At 49.7% G+C, this 20,234-nt stretch overlaps 1 protein-coding gene across 1 annotated transcript in view; it reads left to right on the top strand.

Annotated features, from left to right (window-relative positions):
• The window catches only part of tdp1 (tyrosyl-DNA phosphodiesterase 1), a 192,504-nt gene that overhangs the window by 40,442 nt on the left and 131,828 nt on the right, over window positions 1–20,234 (top strand). The window contains 1 exon segment of the mRNA XM_086002633.1: window positions 12,458–12,628. Coding sequence (XP_085858759.1) covers window positions 12,458–12,628 — 171 coding nt within the window.

The raw sequence follows: 20,234 nt of genomic DNA, 5'->3' as shown, positions 1-20,234 counted from the left end.
AAGCAAAGGGAAAGCAAAATGGTGGATGAGAGGAGGGAGAGATACTTTTTTGGGAAACGGAACTGAGGGGCTGATCATGAGCCCGAAGATAGCATATTGCGTCACTGAACTGGATATTAATTTTCCCATCAGGGCTTTATAGCTCTGGAACATAATGAGACGCTGCCTTGTCTAGCATTAAAGTACTGTAGCTCTTAACAGCAGCTTCCCTGCTCCCTGAACTCCCACTCCAATAATCTTGTCTGAAAACAAGTCTGTGATAATTAGAGTGTCTAAGTTTATCACAATAGCTCACTCCGTAGAGAACCTATTCCTGATAGACACAGACTTTTCTGACTTTCTATTTCCCCTCTTTTCTTTCCCGTATTTTATTTTCTCCCCTCCTTCCTGAAGGCGCCGACCGGTGTCCTCTGGGATTAAGTTGCCTAGCAGCGAACCGCTCTCCAATTTCTCAGCAGAGGCCCGTGCTCATTGCAAATCCCTCCCCACCTTATCACTGCGACGTCCTCCGGCCCTATATTCTAGCCCATTCCTTTTACTCTTTCAGCTCTGGCCTCTTGTGCATCCTTCCTGCGTCCCCGACCCCCCCACCCCCCACCCCGGCCACCCGTCCAGGTGACCATTAGTGGTAGCCATCTTGACTGTGCTCTCTGGAATTCCTTCCCCGGTGTCTTGCTATCTTTTCCCCAGCTTCAAAACCTTCCTCAGAACCTCCCTCTTTGACTGTTGACTTTGGTCACCTCTCCCGACACTACTTATTGGTGTCAGCCATGACTCAGTAGTGGGACACAAGCCTCTGAGGCAGAAGGCTGTGGGTTCAAGTCCCATTCCAGAGACTTGAGCACAAAAATCTAGGCTGACACTGCAGTGCAGTAACGAGGGAGTGCCGTTCAACCAAGGTGGACGTAAAAGATTCCAAGAACTGTTTGAAAAAGAGCAGGGGAGTTATCCCCGGTGTCCTGGCCACACCTTTATCACTCAACTATCATAGAGTCATAGAGTTTTACAGCACAGAAAGAGGCCCTTCGGCCCATCGTGTCTGCGCCGCCCATCCATCCCTGTCCAGTCTAATCCCATTTTCCAGCATTTGGTCCATAGCCTTGTATGCAATGGCATTTCAAGTGCTCATCCAAATGCTTCTTGAATGTTGTGAGGGTTCCTGCCTCCACCACCCTTTTAGGCATTGAGTTCCACATTCCAACCACCCTCTGGGTGAAAAAGTTCCTCCTCAAATCCCCTCTAAATCTCCTGCCCCTTACCCTGAATCTATGCCCCCTTGTTATTGACCCCCCCACTAAGGGGAAAAGTTCCTCTTTATCTACCCTATCTATGCCCCTCATTATTTTGTACACCTCAATCAGGTCCCCCCTCAGCCTTCTCTGCTCCAAGGAAAACAACTCCAGCCTGTCCAGCCTCTCTTCATAGCTGAGGCGCTCCATCCCAGGTAACATCCTGGTGAATCTTCTCTGCACCCTCTCCAAAGCAATCACATCCTTCCTATAGTGAGGCGACCAGAACTGCACACAGTACTCCAGCTGTGGCCTCACCAGCGTTTTGTACAGCTCCATCATAACCTCCCTGCTCTTATATTCTATGCCTCGGCTAATGAAGGCAAGTATCCCATATGCCTTTTTAACCACCTTATCTACCTGCTCCGCTGCCTTCAGGGATCTATGTACATGTACACCAAGGTCCCTCTGACCCTCTGTACTTCCTAGGGTCCTACCACTCATTGTGTATTCCCTTGCCTTATTTGTCCATCCAAAATGCATCACCTCGCACTTTTCAGGGTTAAATTCCATTTGCCACTTTTCCGCCCATCTGACCAACCCGTTTATATCGTCCTGTAGCCAGAGGCTTTCCTCCTCGCAATTTACCACCCCACCAATTTTCGTGTCATCTGCGAACTTACTGATCATACCTTTTACATTTTCATCCAAATCATTTATGTAGATCACAAACAATAAGGGACCCAGCACCGATCCCTGAGGTACCCCACTGGACACAGGCTTCCAGTCACAAAAGCAACCTTCGACCATCACCCTCTGCCTCCTGCCACTCAGCCAGTTTAGGATCCAACGCGCCAAGGCACCCTGGATCCCATGGGCTCTTACCTTCTTGACCAGTCTCCTATGCGGGACTTTGTCAAAAGCTTTACTGAAGTCCATGTACACCACATCCACAGCATTTCCCTCATCCACCCCACTAGTCACCCCCTCGAAAAATTCGATCAGATTTGTTAGACATGATTTACCCTTAACAAAGCCATGCTGACTATCCCCGATTAATCCTTGCCTCTCCAAGTGGAGATTAATTTTGTCCCTCAGAATTTTTTCCAATAATTTCCCCACCACAGATGTTAGACTCACTGGCCTGTAATTCCCTGGTTTATCCCTGTTACCCTTCTTGAATAATGGTACTACGTTAGCTGTTCTCCAGTCCTCTGGTACATCCCCTGTGGCCAGAGAGGTTCTGAAAATTAGTGTCAGAGCCCCTGCAATCTCCTCCCTTGCCTCCCACAGCAGCCTGGGATACATCTCGTCCGGGCCTGGGGATTTATCCACTTTTTGGCCCGCTAAAACCGCTAGCACCTCCTCCCTCTCGATGCTAATATGTTCAAGTATGTCACAGTCCCCTTGCCCGATTTCTATGTCTGCATCGTCTTTCTCCATAGTGAACACAGATGCAAAAAATTCATTTAAAACCCCGCCTACATCCTCTGGCTCTACACACAGATTGCCACTTTGGTCCCTAATGGGCCCTACCCTTTCCCTGGTTATCCTCTTGCCCTTAATATACTTATAAAACATCTTAGGATTTTCCTTTATTTTGCTCGCCAGTGTTATTTCATGGCCCCTCCTCGCCCTCCTAATTTCTTTTTTAAGTATGCCCCTGCACTTTTTATACTCCTCTAGGGCTTCTTCTGTCTTTAGTCTTTTGTAACTGCCAAAAGCCCCCCTCTTATTTCTAATGCATTTTTGTATATCCCTTGTCATCCAAGGTTCCCTTTGCTTGTTGGTCCCACCCTTGACCTTTACAGGAACATGTTGGCGTTGTACTCTCTCTATTTCCCTTCTGAAAGTCTCCCACTGTTTTGATGTGGATTTTCCTATAAGCAGCTGCTCCCAGTCCACTTTGGCCAGATCCTGCCTTATCATATTAAAACCGGCCTTCCTCCAATTTAGAACCCTTATTTCCGGGCCGTCTTTGTCTTTTTCCATGACCACCTTAAATCTCACCGAATTATGGTCACTGTCGCCAAAATGCTCTCCTACTGACACTTCCACCACTTGCCCGGCTACATTCCCCAGAATTAGGTCCAGTACCGCCCCCTCTCTTGTAGGACTTTCTACATGTTGGCTCAAAAAGCTCTCCTGGATGCACTTTAAGAATTCTGCACCCTCTAAGCCTTTCACACTCTGACTGTCCCAATTTATATTGGGGAAGTTGAAATCCCCCACTATTATTACCCTATTATTTTCGCACTTCTCGGAGATTTGCCTACATATCTGTTCCTCTATCTCCCCTTGACTGTTTGGGGGCCTATAGTACACTCCCAGCAAAGTGCTTGCCCCCTTTTTGTTTTTAAGTTCTACCCATATGGCCTCATTAGAGGAACCCGCTAATATATCATCCCTCCTTACAGCAGTAATTGACTCCTTAATTAATATTGCAACACCCCCTCCCCTTTTACACCCCCCTCTGTCTCGCCTGAAGATTCTGTACCCCGGAATATTGAGCTGCCAGTCCTGACCCTCCCTCAACCATGTCTCCGTGATAGCAACAATATCGTACTCCCATGTGTTCAACAACAACTTCAGTTCATCCACCTTATTTGCAAGACTCCTTGCATTAAGATAAATGCCTTCCAGCCCTGCCATATTCTCTTTTGCCTTCACATATTTGCTCTGCCTTCCCAGCTGACTTGTTTTTCCCTCTGTATTTGGCCGTAAATCACCCCCTACTATAGCTCCACTCTGTACCCCAACCCCCTGCCAAGTTAGTTTAAACCCTCCCCAGCAGTGCTAGCAAACCTCCCCGCAAGGATATTGGTTCCCCCCTGGTTCAGGTGTAAACCGTCTGACTTGTACAAGTCCCACCTTTCCCAGAAGCAGACCCAGTGATCCAGGAAACTAAAGCCCTCCCCCTTGCACCATCCCTTTAGCCACGCATTCATCTGTTCTATCTTCCTATTCCTATACTTACTAGCACGTGGCACCGGGAGTAATCCAGAGATTACAACCTTTGAGATCCTGCTCCTTAATCCTTCACCTAGCTCCCTAAATTCTTGCTGCAGGACCTCATCCCTCTTTTTACCTATGTCGTTGGTACCAATGTGGACCACGACCACTGGCTGTTCTCCCTCCCCCTCCAGAATGCCCTGCAGCCGCTCAGTGACATCCTTGACCCTGGCACCAGGGAGGCAACAAACCATCCTGGATTCACGTCTACGGCCACAGAAACGCCTATCTGTTCCCCTTACTATAGAATCCCCTACCACTATTGCTCTCCCACTCTTTTTCCCCCCTTCCTGGGCAGCAGGAGCACCCCCAGTGCCAGGAAGTTGGCCGCTGCTGCCTTCCCCTGGTGAGTCATCCCCCTCAACAGTATCCAAAGCGGTATACTTGTTTGAAAGGGGGATGTCCGCAGGGGTTCCCTGCACTACCTGCCTGCCTTTGTTGCTCCGCCTGATGGTCACCCCCTGTGCTGCCCTACCCTGAGGCGTGCACAACTCGCTAAACGTGTTATCCACGAGCCTTTCAGCATCGCGCATGCTCCAAAATTCATCCACCCGCAGCTCGAGCGCCGCAATGCGGTCTACAAGTAGCTGCAGCTGGATGCATTTCCTGCACACATGGTCATCAGGGACACTGGCAGCATCCCTGACTTCCCACATAGAGCGGGAGGAGCAGAGCACGGGTCTGAACTCTCCTGCCATGACTTACCCCTTTAATTTCTTTAAAAATTTATTCAATACCCCAGTTACAGGTATGCTCTAGGGCGCTTTATTTACCAACTATCCCCACTACACCACAGAAATTTAACACCACAGAATTCAAGCTTGTATTGAAAAAAGAGAAATACTCACCAACCAATCACCTACCTGCTCCCTGGTGACGTCACACACTGATTACTTTTTACCTCTCTCCCCGCTGCTGAGTTGGTACGCCTCGCCTCTCTCCGGTTTTTATACCGGTCTCACCACACTGCTCCCGACTGGTCTCGGGCCTCGCCTCTCTCCGCTTTTTATACCGGTCTCACCACACTGCTCCCGACTGGTCTCGGGCCTCGCCTCTCTCCGCTTTTTATACCGGTCTCACCACACTGCTCCCGACTGGTCTCGGGCCTCGCTGGTCGCCGGGTTTTCTCCCGAGCTCCTCCTCGCTGCTCCCGCTGGTCCCGACTGGTCTCGGGCCTCGCCTCTCTCCGGTTTTTATACCGGTCTCACCACACTGCTCCCGACTGGTCTCGGGCCTCGCCTCTCTCCGCTTTTTATACCGGTCTCACCACACTGCTCCCGACTGGTCTCGGGCCTCGCTGGTCGCCGGGTTTTCTCCCGAGCTCCTCCTCGCTGCTCCCGCTGGTCCCGACTGGTCTCGGGCCTCGCCTCTCTCCGGTTTTTATACCGGTCTCACCACACTGCTCCCGACTGGTCTCGGGCCTCGCCTCTCTCCGCTTTTTATACCGGTCTCACCACACTGCTCCCGACTGGTCTCGGGCCTCGCTGGTCGCCGGGTTTTCTCCTGAGCTCCTCCTCGCTGCTCCCGCTGGTCCCGACTGGTCTCGGGCCTCGCCTCTCTCCGGTTTTTATACCGGTCTCACCACACTGCTCCCGACTGGTCTCGGGCCTCGCCTCTCTCCGGTTTTTATACCGGTCTCACCACACTGCTCCCGACTGGTCTCGGGCCTCGCTGGTCGCCGGGTTTTCTCCCGAGCTCCTCCTCGCTGCTCCCGCTGGTCCCGACTGGTCTCGGGCCTCGCCTCTCTCCGGTTTTTATACCGGTCTCACCACACTGCTCCCGACTGGTCTCGGGCCTCGCCTCTCTCCGGTTTTTATACCGGTCTCACCACACTGCTCCCGACTGGTCTCGGGCCTCGCTGGTCGCCGGGTTTTCTCCCGAGCTCCTCCTCGCTGCTCCCGCTGGTCCCGACTGGTTTCGGGCCTCGCCTCTCTCCGGTTTTTATACCGGTCTCACCACACTGCTCCCGACTGGTCTCGGGCCTCGCCTCTCTCCGGTTTTTATACCGGTCTCACCACACTGCTCCCGACTGGTCTCGGGCCTCGCTGGTCGCCGGGTTTTCTCCCGAGCTCCTCCTCGCTGCTCCCGCTGGTCCCGACTGGTCTCGGGCCTCGCCTCTCTCCGGTTTTTATACCGGTCTCACCACACTGCTCCCGACTGGTCTCGGGCCTCGCTGGTCGCCGGGTTTTCTCCCGAGCTCCTCCTCACTGCTCCCGCTGGTCCCGACTGGTCTCGGGCCTCGCCTCTCGCCGGTTTTTATACCGGTCTCACCACACTGCTCCCGACTGGTCTCGGGCCTCGCTGGTCGCCGGGTTTTCTCCCGAGCTCCTCCTCGCTGCTCCCGCTGGTCCCGACTGGTCTCGGGCCTCGCCTCTCTCCGGTTTTTATACCGGTCTCACCACGCTGCTCCCGACTGGTCTCGGGCCTCGCTGGTCGCCGGGTTTTCTCCCGAGCTCCTCCTCGCTGCTCCCGCTGGTCCCGACTGGTCTCGGGCCTCGCCTCTCTCCGGTTTTTATACCGGTCTCACCACACTGCTCCCGACTGGTCTCGGGCCTCGCTGGTCGCCGGGTTTTCTCCCGAGCTCCTCCTCGCTGCTCCCGCTGGTCCCGACTGGTCTCGGGCCTCACCTCTCTCCGGTTTTTATACCGGTCTCACCACACTGCTCCCGACTGGTCTCGGGCCTCGCTGGTCGCCGGGTTTTCTCCCGAGCTCCTCCTCGCTGCTCCCGCTGGTCACTAACACCAGATTATCTGGTCATTATCACATTACTGTTTGTGGGAGCTTGCTGTGTGCAAATTGGCTGCTGCGTTTCCTACATTACAACAGCGACTACACTTCAGATAAGCAACTTCATTGGATGTAAAGCGCTTTGAGATGTCCTGAGGTCGTGAAAGGCGCTATATAAATGCAAGCCTCTCTTTATTGTGCGTTATTCCTGTTGAGATGTTGACTCTGTTTAAGGCGCCATATACAAACCCAGGGAACATAAGAACATAAGAATTAGGAGCAGGAGTCGGCCATACGGCCCCTCGAGTTTACTCCGCTATTCAATAAGATCATGGCTGATCTTCGACCTCAACTCCACTTTCCCGCCCGATCCCCATATCCCTTGAATCCCTTAGTGCCCAAAAATCTATCTTATCTCAGTTTTCAATATTCTCAGTGACTGAGCATCCACAGCCCTCCTGAGGTAGAGAATTCCAAAGATTCACAACCCTCCGAATGAAGAAATTTCTCCTTATCTCAGTCCTAAATAGCCGACCCCTTATTCTGAGACTGTGACCCCTGGTTCTAGACTCTCCAGCCAGGGGAATCAGCCTCTCGGCATCTACCCTGTCAAGCCCTCTCAGAATCTTATACATTTCAATGAGATCACCTATCATTCTTCTAAACTCCAGAGAGTATCGGCCCATTCTACTCAATCTCTCCTCATAGCCGTCAATCTATCCCAATCCCTATCCCTGTAACCTCCTCCAGCCCTACAACCCTCCGTGATCTCTGCGCTCCTCCAATTATGGCCTTTTGCGCATCCCCGATTTTCATCGCTCCACCATTGGCGGCCGTGCCTTCAGCTGCCAAGCCCCATAGCTCTGGAATTCCCTCCCTAAACCTCTCTGCCTCTCCACCTCTCTGTGCTCCTTAAAACCCACCTCTTTGAACAAGCCTGTCCGAATATCTGCCTATGTGGCTTGGTGTCGGCATTTGTTTGATGGTGTTCCTGTGAAGCGCCTTGGGACATTTTACAATGTTAAAAGGCGCTGTATAAATCAATGTTCCTGTTAAGCCGCGCAGCGGTGTGGAGGTCCCGCGCAGGCCGCTCACCAGCTTTTCAATGGGAATAACCGAATACAACTGTATAAAACACCAGCTAGAGTACTGCGTGCAGTTCTGGTCACCACATTACAGGAAAGATGTGATTGCACTGTTATGTTCATTAATAACTAGACATTCTTATTATGAACAGCTAGCTTCTAGCTAGTCATTTATTCAGTACACGTTCTCTAGGTACAGCATCTGTCGAGATTCAGCATGTGTACTTCTGTGTGCAGGCAGCCATCTTGACTACTGCTTTCTGGGTAGCCTAGTGCATCCTGGGTAGTGTAGTCTTAAACACATACAACTAAATATACAGCAATACAGCTCTACGGCTCCATCTAGTGTACCACTCTAGAATGACATGTTATTGATCATTACATGCACTAGAGAGGGTACAGAGGAGATTTACAAGGATGTTGCCGGGAGTAGAGAATCTTAGCTATTAGGAAAGACTGGATAGGCTGGGTTTGTTTTCCTTGGAACAGAGGAGGCTGAGGGGAGACCTTATTGAGGTGTATAAAATTATGAGGGGCCTCGATAGAGTGGATAGAAAGGACCTATTTCCCTTAGCAGAGGGGTCAAAAACCAGGGGGCACAGATTTAAAGTAATTGGTGGAAGGTTTAGAGGGGATTTGAGGGGAAATTTCTTCACCCAGAGGGTTGTGGTGGTCTGGAACTCACTGCCTGAAAGGGTGGTAGAGGCAGGAACCCGAACCACATTTAAAAAGTACTTGGATGTGCCCTTGGGATACTCTAACTTGCAGGGCTACGGACCAAGAGCTGGGAAGTGGGATTAAGCCGGATAGCTCTTTGTTGGCCGGCGCAGACAGGATGGGCCGAAATGGCCTCCTTCCGTGCTGTAACTTTCCATGATTCTGTGAACCGCGCATGCGTGAAAATTTGAATGGGCCACGCAGCCAGTTAAAGGGCCTGCGCAGCAACAAAAAAATAAGAGGGCGCATTGGTATAAATGCAAGTTGTTGTTGATGATGAGACGTTAAACGGAGGCACCGTCTGACCTCTCCGGTGGACGTGACTCACTGTGTGTGGGGCACTTGGGTACATTTCTGAGGGACTTGATGAGGCCCTATTTAAGTACAGGATTAAACAGAAGTGCCCTCATTGCCAGAGAATTCAAGATAGTGAAAATATTTGCTCGGATTATTCCCTCCAACGACGTCAGCCTGACCTGTTTGAAGCATTCCACGTTTATTAGACTGCCAATAATATGTCAGAGCGCTCTTCAGAGTTCTGACGAAGGGTCATCCACCTGAAACGTTAACTCTCTTTCTCTCTCTCTACAGAGGCTGCCTGACCTGCTGAGTATTTCCAGCATTTTCTGTTTTTACTTCAGATTTCCAGCGTCCCTGGTATTTTGCTTTTGTGCTGAAGATTTCAATCCTAGCTTGACAACAACATCTAATTACAGGAAACTTTGTTATATCCGGCACCGATGGGACCGAGCTGTTGCCGATCTATCAAAACTGCCGGACATACCAGCGTTAATGTTGAAGCATACGGAGATTTTCATCTCCGTATCTGACAACAAACACTGTTGCTTAGCAACAGCTTCTAAACAGTCGGCCCGTACCTTGGAAGCGTCTCTGTAGCTTAGCAACAGCTTCAGAGAGACTTTGCAGAGCCTGACTGTTGGAAAAAAAAAAGCCACGAGAAGAATAAAAAACCTAACAAAACGGCTCCTGATTTCTGCCGGTAGATCGAGGTTTCCGGACATACAACCTCCGGATAAACCAAAGTTTCCTGTATTACAAAGTATTAAGAAGTATCTACAGTACAGAAACAGGCCATTCGGCCCAACTGGTCCGTGCCGGTGTTGATGCTCCACACGAGCCTCCTCCCACCCCTCGCTCACCCTATCAGCGTGTCCTTCTATTCCCTTCTCCCTCATGAGCTTTTCTAGCTTTACTAACTTCCAACTCTGCCCGAATTGGATAATCATTCACGGCCATAAATGCAAAAACCGGGTAATCTTGTCTGCCCTCTAGCCATGCTATGACTTTGAATTCACAATACGAGCTACATCAGACAGTCGCGCTCTAATAACCCCCATTACGGGAGCAAATCAGAGAAAGGTCACGACTGAAATAAAATTGGACCAGATTTCAGTTATTGAGGATTCCTCCCAAACTCATTTGCAAACAAGAGCTCAAATGGTCACTTTTTATAAAATGGGCTGAATATTCTCCGTGCCTCCTTTTGTAGAACTCCCGTTAGCGAAACGTTGCTAAAATGGAGCTTCAAGTAGGCTCATTACTACCAAATGGACCTCTTAACTACACCCACTGCACACCAAGCTCTTCTGTTTCTGTAAACCTTATAAGCATCGGTTCTGTTTGCTCAGCTCAAATACTTTGCCTGATGGAGCTGTGCTTTTTGTTTTTCTTTCCACTTCTCTCTCTCTCAAACTGGCGTAGCAAGAATGATCCCAGAACTGAGAGGTTATAGTTGACATGAATCAGTCATTCATGAAAGAAAGACTTAAGAAATAATATTGAGCAGCCTGCAGGTGGTGCTGTCCAGGGAGAGTATAAATACTCGGGCACAGGCCCAGCTTGCGCAGGACATTCTTAACAGGAACTAGTGAAGGACACAGCTGGACCTCCATGTTGTAAAACAGTTGATTAAAGCTTTGTTTAACGCTTAGACCAAGTGCCGAGTAGTTTTCTTACGTCACTGGGCATCAGGAAAGGCTGAACAGGCTGGGGCTCTTTTCTCTAGAAAATGTTGAGATGACCTAAATAAAGGTCTTTAAGATTGTGAAAGGGCTCGATGGGGTAGACGTAGAGAAGATGTTTCTACTTGTGGGGGAGACCAAAAACTAGGGGTCGTACATATAACATAGTCATTGATTAATCCAATTGTGAATTCAGGAGCAACTTCTTTACCCAGAGAGTGGCTAGAATGTGGAACTTGCTACCACATGGAGTAGCTGAGGCAAATAGCATAGATGCATTTCAGGGGAAGCTAGATAAACACACGAGGGAGAAGGGAATAGAAGGATATGTTGATAGGTTGAGATGAAGTGAGGTGGGAGGAGGCTCGTGTGGAGACTAAACACCGGGATGGACCAGTTGGACCGATGGCCTCTTGCTGTGGCTGTAGACTCCATGCCTTTGTTACCTCTAGACTTGACTATTCCAACACACTCCTGGCTGGTCTCCCACATTCTACCCTATGTAAACTTGAGGTCACCCAAAACTCGGCTGCCCGTGTCCTAACTCACACCAAGTCCCGTTCGCCCATCACCCCTGTGCTCGCTGACCTACATTGGCTCCCGGTTAAGCAGCACCTCGATTTCAAAATTCTCATTCTTGTTTTCAAATCCCTCCATGGCCTCGCCCCTTCCTATCTCTGTAACCTCCTCCAGCCCCACAACCCCCCAGAGATACCTGCGCTCCTCTAATTCTGCCCTCCTGAGGATCCCTGATTATAATCACTCAACCTTTGGTGGCCGTGCCTTCTATTGCCGAGGCCCTAAGCTCTGGAATTCCCTGCCTAAACCTCTCCCCCTCGCTACCTCTCTCTCCTCCTTTAAGACGCTCCTTAAAACCTACCTCTTTGACCAAGCTTTTGGTCACCTGCCCTAAATTATCCTTATATGATTTGGTGTCAAATTCTTTGTCTTAAAATACTCCTGTGCAGTGCCTTGAGATATTTTACTACGTTAAAGGCGCTATATAAATACAAGTTGTTGTTAATTCTGTGTAATGGTTCCATGGGCTGCCGAAGCACTAAGGCGCCAACAATTAATGATCAGGCCTAGACAGCGAGGCTTGATGGGATATTTGCCGATCGGTGGAGGCGGTTGGGGGGGCCGTGTCACGAGGAACACGGCAGTCTCTCGGCTGTGGTTCGTGCAGGTGACCTTGGGCAGGATCCCTGGCTGATTTGCTTATTTCCCCTTGTCCTCGTTGCCAAGCGGCTCCGAGGCCAATCGCACCACCTGCACCACCTCTAACCAGCGCTCACACCACCGACCTCACCGCACCGGGTGTCTCGGTAAAACAACATCTTTCGGATGAGATGTTAAACCGAGGCCCCCTCTGCCCCCTCTCGGGTGGATGTTAAAGATCCCATGGCCGTTATTTCGAAGAAGAGTAGGGGCGTTATCCCCGGTGTCCTGGGCCAATATTTGTCCCTCAACCAACATCACTAAAAACAGATTATCTGGTCATTATCACATTGCTGTTTGTGGGGGCTTGCTGTGCGCATTTGGCTGCCGCGATTCCCTCATTACAACAGTGACTACACTTCAAAAAGTGCTTCATTGGCTGTAAAGCACTTTGAGATGTCCGGTGGTCGTGAAAGGCGCTATAGAAATGCAAATCTTTTCTTTCTTTCTAAACATTAAAGAAGCTTTCCTTCCCGGTTTTTGCTAGGATATGGTTGAGTCCTTTGTATCCACGGTTACCGGAGGGGAGTTCCGAAACGGCAGGCGAGTCCGTGACAAACTTCAAACGCGACTTGATTGATTACCTGACATCCTACCGATCGGCTGGGCTCAGCGAATGGATCGCTCACATAAAGCAGCACGATTTATCAGAAACCAGGTAATTTTACCTTTTTTTTTTTGTCCTGAATGTGTCATCCCAAAGTATCAGGACCCAACCAAACTTTACCCAGAGAGTGGTGAGAATGTGGAACTCGCTACCACGTGGAGTTGTTGAGGCAAATAGCACAGATGCATTTAAGGGGAAGCTAGATAAACACATGAGGGAGTGAGGAATAGAAGGATATGCTGATAGGGTGAGATGAAATAGGGTGGGAGGAGCCTCGTGTGAGGCATAAACACCGGCACGGACCAGTTGGGCCGAATGGCCTGTTTCTGTGTTGCAGATTCGATGTGACTCGATGTAACATGGATACCGTCAATGACGAGCTGCGTGCTCAGGAACCTAGCAGCAGGTAGACGTGGTGGGCCCTCTTCCCTCTTGGGATGGTGTTGCCCCTGACAGACAAGGCAGTGGTGAGCTGCTTGATGCAATGATGCACAGACAATTGACTTATCCGGCAAATGTCACCGGTGGCGGATTGAAATGGGATGGTAACAAAAAGTAGTTTCGATTGTTGAATCCGTGTGTTAATGGAGACACGGAATGCAGGAGTTGATTTAACAAGTGTTTACTGAACAAAGTCTGGAGGTGAACTAACTATACAAGACGCTATACAGGCTTACATACCCGAGTGGTCACCACCGGCACTACAGTACACAGGGGCCTCAAAAAAACATAGTTCCTCTTAAAGGCACATACACTACAATTCCTCCCCTTTTAGATAAATAGTACATAACATTTTAAGTTATCATTAAATAACATTTTTACAAGAACAATAATCTACACATTTGCTGAAGTTAATCAATTACAAATTCACTCTCTGGAGGCTTCCTGACTTGGTCCGGATAACGCCTTGGTGGTGTAGTAGGTTTCGGTGGTGTAGTAGGTTCTTTTGGCAAGGTCGATTCGGCTTGAATGCCAGTGTCGGGTTCATCTGGTTCCAGTATCACCGGATCGGCGGTAGATACTATGGGTATCTCTGCTTCATCACTAGGCGTATAGAGTTGTGGTGTAGGTTGTCCCTTTTCGGATGACTCTATGATCTGGTCAGCATGGCGCCTTATTATGCTTTCTCCAATGTCCACGGTATACATCAGCGGTCCTAGTCGTGTGCAAATAGTTCCAGGCTGCCATTTCTCGGTACGGTAGTCCCGGGCCAAGACTTGTTGACCTATCTGGAAGGTTCTAGTTGGCCTTTCATTCATGCTTTGAAATTGCCGGTTCTCTACGTCCCTTCTGACGTTTGGCTTGATCAAATCCAGCCGGCATCTTAGTCTTCTATTGAAAAACATCATGGCGGGGGTTTGGTTTGTAACCACATGTGTTGCATTCCTGTACGCAAACAAGAAGTTATCTACCTTATGTTGTAGATTTATGTCTTCATTACCCATGGCCTTTATGGCCTTCTGGAAGGTCTGGACAAACCTTTCAGCTAATCCATTGGTGGCGGGATGGTATGGGGCGGACGTGTAGTGCTTAACCCCATTGTTTTTTAAGAACTTCCTGAATTCTTCGGATACAAATTGCGGTCCATTATCAGAACAGATCTGTTCAGGCAGCCCATTCCTGGCGAATATGGTCCTTAATACTGTGATGGTTTTTTCCGTGGTGGTGGAGGACATCTTTATTACCTCCGGCCACTTGGAGTGTGCATCCACCGCGATTAAGAACATTGAGTCCATAAATGGACCAGCAAAGTCGATATGTACCCTTTGCCATGGAGATGAGGGCCACTCCCATGGATGTAGAGGGGCTTGTGGTGGGGCGTTTTGAACCTTCTGGCATCCTAGACAGCTCTTGGTCATTTCTTCGATGTCTCCATCGATACCTGGCCACCACACAAACGCTCTGGCTAAGTTCTTCATTTTCACTCCACCCAGATGCCCCTCGTGAAGCTCCTTTAGCACTTTATCCTGGAGTTTGGGTGGAATCACCACTCTGGATCCACACATCAAGGTTCCTCGGCACACTGACAGCTGTTCTCTTCTTTGCGAGAATGCTGGTAACAGTGGTTCGCCATATGCTGGCCATCCCTTCACCGTTAAATCGTAGACTCGTGAGAGTCGGGTCATTTCTCGTTTCCTTTTGAATGGTAGAATTTGTCACTGGTAGACATTCCACTATGGTCGAGTGGAACATCTCCACTGGGTCCACTGTAGGCGCCTCTTCTACCGTTGGCAATGGTAGGCGCGATAACCCGTCAGCATTCCCATGCTGTTTTGTTCCTTTGTATTCTATGTCATATTGGTGTGCCCCTAGGAAAAGGGACCACCTCTGTAGCCTTTGCGCTGTCATAATGGGAACGCCCTTTTTAGGGTTGAATATGGAGACGAGGGGTTGATGGTCAGTCAACAAGGTAAATTTTTGTCCGTGTAGGTAATGGTTGAATTTCTTCACCCCCCACACCAGGCTGAGTGCCTCCCTGTCGATCTGGGCATAGTTACGCTCAGCTGAGTTCAATGAGCGTGACGCAAAAGCTATTGGCCTCTCTGAGCCATCAGGGAATCTATGCGATCATACCGCTCCCACGCCATAAGGGGATGCATCGCACGCCAGTCTGATTGGCAGTGATGGGTTGTAATGAGCCAACACTTCCTTGGACGTGATCAACACTTTGCATTTATGGAAGGCACGTTTACAGTCTTCGCTCCATTTCCAAATTACTCCTGTTTGTAGCAGTGTGTTAAGAGGGTGCAGAACCGTTGACAAGTTCGGTAAAAATTCATGATAGTAATTTATTAATCCCAGGAACGACCTTAATTGTGAGACATTTTCAGGCGCGGGGGCTTTTACGACCGCTTCAATTTTTTCAGGTGACTTATGCAACCCTCCTTCGTTAATGACACGGCCACAATATGATATTTGTTTCTGGAAAAATTCGCACTTGGGGCGATTTGCTCGTAGGCCCCGTTCTCTCAGCCTCGTGAGCACCTGCTCCAAATTGGCGCGGTGCTCGTTGTCGTTTTCTCCTGTTACAAGGATGTCGTCTAGGTAGCATTGAGTCCCCGGAATCCCTTGCAGGACTTGCTCCATAGCTCTTTGCCAGATAGCTGGAGCTGATGCTACTCCGAAAACCAGTCGATTGTACTGTTTATCGTGAGATACTTTTTAGAGGCCTCCTCTACCTCCATCTGTAGATATGCCTGTGCCAAGTCAATTTTGGTGAAACGTTTCCCTCCGGATAGTGAGGCGAAAATATCTTCTATCCTCGGAAGAGGATACTGTACCATGTGAAGAACCGGGTTTACAGTCACCTTGAAGTCCCCACAGATGCGAATTTTTCTCTGTTCTTCAGATTTATCATTATTCAACGTTTTCTTCATGACCGGGACGATGGGTGTTGCCCACTCGCTCCAATCTACCCTGGATAACACGCCTGCTTTTTCCAAATTCTCCAGCTCTGCCTCGACTGCTGGACGAATTGCGTATGGCACCGGCCTTGCCTTAAAAAACTTGGGAATTGCCGCATCTTCCACTTTTATTGAGGCGGTGGCGCCTTTCAGGGTTCCTAATTCCTGTTGAAACACCTCTTTGGCGTTAGCCAAGATTTCTTTTAATCGTCCAGGTATGACATCATCATCATTTTTTTTCTTACTGGTCACCGTCAGTACCTGAATGGAGTGCCAGTCTAAACGTATCTTTCTGATCCATTCACGTCCCAACAACGGTGGGCCACCATCTTGCAGAACGTATAAATACAACTTCTGTATTTCCTTGCCGTTGTATACAACAGGCACCCTTATTTTCCCTCTGGGGTATACTTTCTGCCCCGTATATGTCTTCAAGATAATGGATGTGTCTTTCAAAGGTACATGTGGAAATAGCCGCTCGTAATCCCGTCGACTTATGACGGTCAGAGCTGATCCTGTATCTAGCTCCATTTTAACTGGGGACCCCGCTATCGTGAGGGTAACCCAAATGGTCTGGTAATCTTCTTTGGCAATTACATTATGTAATTTGAGACAGCTTAGTCTCTTGTTTCCGGAGTCGCTATCGCTCTTCTGGTCTTCGGAGCTACTGTCCGTCATCATTTGTACCTTTCTGTACTTTTCCTTATTGACCTTTTTACTGTCAGCGGATTTTTTTCCAGATCTGCATACACGTGCAATGTGTCCCATCTTTTCGCATTGCCTGCATGCTTTGTCCTTGAACCAGCAGTCCCTCTGGTCATGGGTGGATCTGCCGCAGCGATAACATCTCTCGAAACCCCGTGTCATTTCATGGGTGCCGAAGTCCTGTGGCTTTTGCTGTATCTCTGCAGCTCCTCTTGCTGCTGCTTCGTATGATACAGCCACACTGAAAGCCTTGTCCAGTGTCAAATCTTTCTCAGAAAGTTGTCTTTTCTGTGTTCGCTTAGGAGACCGCAGACGAATTTGTCTCGTAGAGAATCTGCCAGTCCTGCCCCAAATTGGCAGTGCTTTGACAGCTTTCGTAATTCGGTGAGGTAATCAGCATTACTTTCATTCTTGTGCTGATTCCTCCTGAAGAATTTGAATTGTTCCGCGATCAGCAGCGGTGTTGGGTTTAAGTGCTCCTGTAGGGTATCAACAATCTCCTTAAAATTCTTGTCCATCGGGTTGGCTGGAGTGATCAAGTTTCGTAACAGCCCGTATGTCCTTGCGCCCATCAGATTTAGAAGTACCGATGCCTTTTTATCATCCGCTACTTCATTCGCCTTGCAATATACCTCCACTCTTTCCACATATGTGGTCCAATCCTCTATATCACTATCGAAAGCAGTAATATTGCCAGTCTTAGGCATCCTGAAAATCAAAAATGGCGCCTCCTGCGCTTTTCCTTCTTCCCTGCCGAGTCAAGATGGCGCCTCCCGCGCTTTCCCGCTGCTGCCGCTGCTACCAACGCTGTTCTCCGCGGCTCCCGTTGCGACCTGCAGCTTTTCGCGATATTTCTATTTTTTTATTTTATTTTACACATATATTTTAAACAGTTCCTCCGTCACTTGGAGAATCGTTCCCGTCGGACCCTCTGGGACTTTCCCCTCCCTCTGCTCGGTCCGAACGCCGACCTGCTTTGCAGCGCCGGCTGTCTCCTGAGTGCTCCGCCCTCTGTCTCTGTTTGCTTCTGCTTTCCGACTCGCTGCCCGGCCCTGCTGCAGAGCCACTCGATCGAGCCCCAGCCCGCCGCCCAGGAAGGATCAGTGCACTACCTGCCACCAGCCCGTTTAGCTGGTGAAACCACAGTTTTTTTTTTTTTTTTCTTTCTTCGACCTTCGTCTGAGGAATCGATCTCCTTGAGGTGCTGCCGAATTGCAGGTAAGTTTGTTTCTAACTCGTCACCACTGTTGAATCCGTGTGTTAATGGAGACACGGAATGCAGGAGTTGATTTAACAAGTGTTTACTGAACAAAGTCTGGAGGTGAACTAACTATACAAGACGCTATACAGGCTTACATACCCGAGTGGTCACCACCGGCACTACCGTACACAGGGGCCTCAAAAAAACATAGTTCCTCTTAAAGGCACATACACTACATCGATGAGATGGGGACTTCAACTGCGAGGGCTGTCCGTGTATTGCCTTCAGGTCACGTTCCAGGAGGCAACGCAACTCGGAGATTGCCAGCCCCAGCTGAGGCGTAGACGTCGAAGGCGGGTCTGTTTGAACCCGCCCAGGTGGTTGTACCCAGCTCTTAGGATGTAACAGAAGTGGGGATGTTCGCTGAAGACTGCACAGTGTTCAGCGCCATTCACAACTCCTCAGATAATGAAGCAGTCCATGCCTGCATGCATGCACTATAGAGAACATCCTGACAAACTGTATCACGGTATGGTATGGCAGCTGTAGCTCCCATGACCGGAAAGCCCTGCAGCGGGTAGTCAAAACTGCCCAACGCATTACCGGCACCCGGCTACCGACCATAGAGCATATATATCAGAAACGCTGCCTACGGAGGGCACGGTCCATCATCAAAGACCCTACCCACCCCAGCCACAGTCTGTTCGCCCTCCTACCATCTGGAAGATGCTACAGATGCATTCGCACCCGTACGACCAGATTTAGGAACAGCTTCTTTCCCAGGGCTGTCATCCTACTGAACTCCACAAATAAACACTAAAGCCTGCACATCTGCCAATGCACTTTATTATGGTCATATTTATGCTAATATACTGCATGCCAAATGTATAAATGTATGTTGAATGTTTAAGTGTCCTAATCCAAATTGTACACTCTCGGGAGCCGCAAGCCTACATTTCGTTGTACTGCACTTGTGCACTAACAATGACAATAAAAGTTGATTTGATTTGATTTGAACAAGACCTGGACGACGTTCTGGCTTGGGCTGATAAGTGGCAGGTAACATTCGCGTCACAGAAGTGCCAGGCAATGACTATCTCCGACAAGTGAGAGTCTAACCACCGCCCCTTGACATTCAACAGCATTACCATCGCCGAATGCCCCACCATCAACATTCTGGGGGTCACCATTGACCAGAAACTTAACTGAACCAGCCACATAAATACTGTGGCAACAAGAGCAGGTCAGAGGCTGGGTATTCTGTGGCGCGTGTCTCACCTCTTGACTCCCCAAAACCTTTCCACCATCTGCAAGGCACAAGTAAGGAGTGTGATGGAATACTCTCCACTTGCCTGGATGAGTGCAGCTGCAACAACACTCGAGAAGCTCGACACCATCCAGGACAAAGCAGCCCACTTGATTGGCACCACCTTAAACATCCACTCCCTCCACCACCGGCGTACCGTGGCTGCAGTGTGTACCATCTACAAGATGCACTGCAGCAACTCGCCAAGGCTTCTTCGGTAGCACCTCCCAAACCCGCGACCTCTTCCACCTAGAAGGACAAGGGCAGCAGGCGCATGGGAACACCACCACCTCCAAGTTCTCCTCCAAGTCACACACCATCCTGACTTGGAAGTATATCGCCGATCCTTCATTGTCGCTGGGTCAAAATCCTGGAACTCCCTCCCTAACGGCACTTTGGGAGTACCCTCACCACACGGACTGCAGCGGTTCAAGAAGGCGGCTCACCACCACCTTCTCGAGGGCAACTAGGGATGGGTAATAAATGCTGGCCTTGCCAGCGACGCCCACATCCCATAAACGAATATTAAAAAAAAACTCCTGGGCCGTCTGCGGGTTTGGGCGCTATGCCCGCCCTGTCGTACCAGAGCGCCTGCCCCATCTCTCCTCCCTCCTCCAGAATTCCTCTTCCTTCTCCAAAGCCGGCAACGCCATCGCCAGCCTCCTCGGGATGCCCATGGGCAGCGACAGCAGCAACGCAGCTGCGGGAGGTGGGCACCTAAGCAGTTCGGATACTGAAAGAAAGCAGCATCACGCAGCAGAAAAAAGACACGCGCACCCTCGCTCTAATGTTTGAAGTGAAGTCGAAAACTGCTACTATGGTAACCTCGCTTTAAAAAGGCAGAGCTTTTCAACGAGTAGGTTGTGGACCTCCTGTTGCTGAGCAAATCAGGAGCTGTGCTGTAAATCTGGAGCGAGAGCCGTTTTCATGGCTTTACATAATTTGGTAGCCGCTAATTAAAAACCGCAGGAATCATTGCTGCTGTGGGATCTGGAGCTCAGTGTTGAGAATCCACTCTGCCCGCCGCAGGAGCGGGACAGT

The sequence above is a fragment of the Somniosus microcephalus genome, chromosome 12, assembly GCF_052327205.1.
Source record: "Somniosus microcephalus isolate GS21.2 chromosome 12, FLI_Smic_1.0, whole genome shotgun sequence".
Classification (NCBI taxonomy): Eukaryota; Metazoa; Chordata; class Chondrichthyes; order Squaliformes; family Somniosidae; genus Somniosus; species Somniosus microcephalus.
This window is presented reverse-complemented; position numbering and strand designations above follow the sequence as displayed.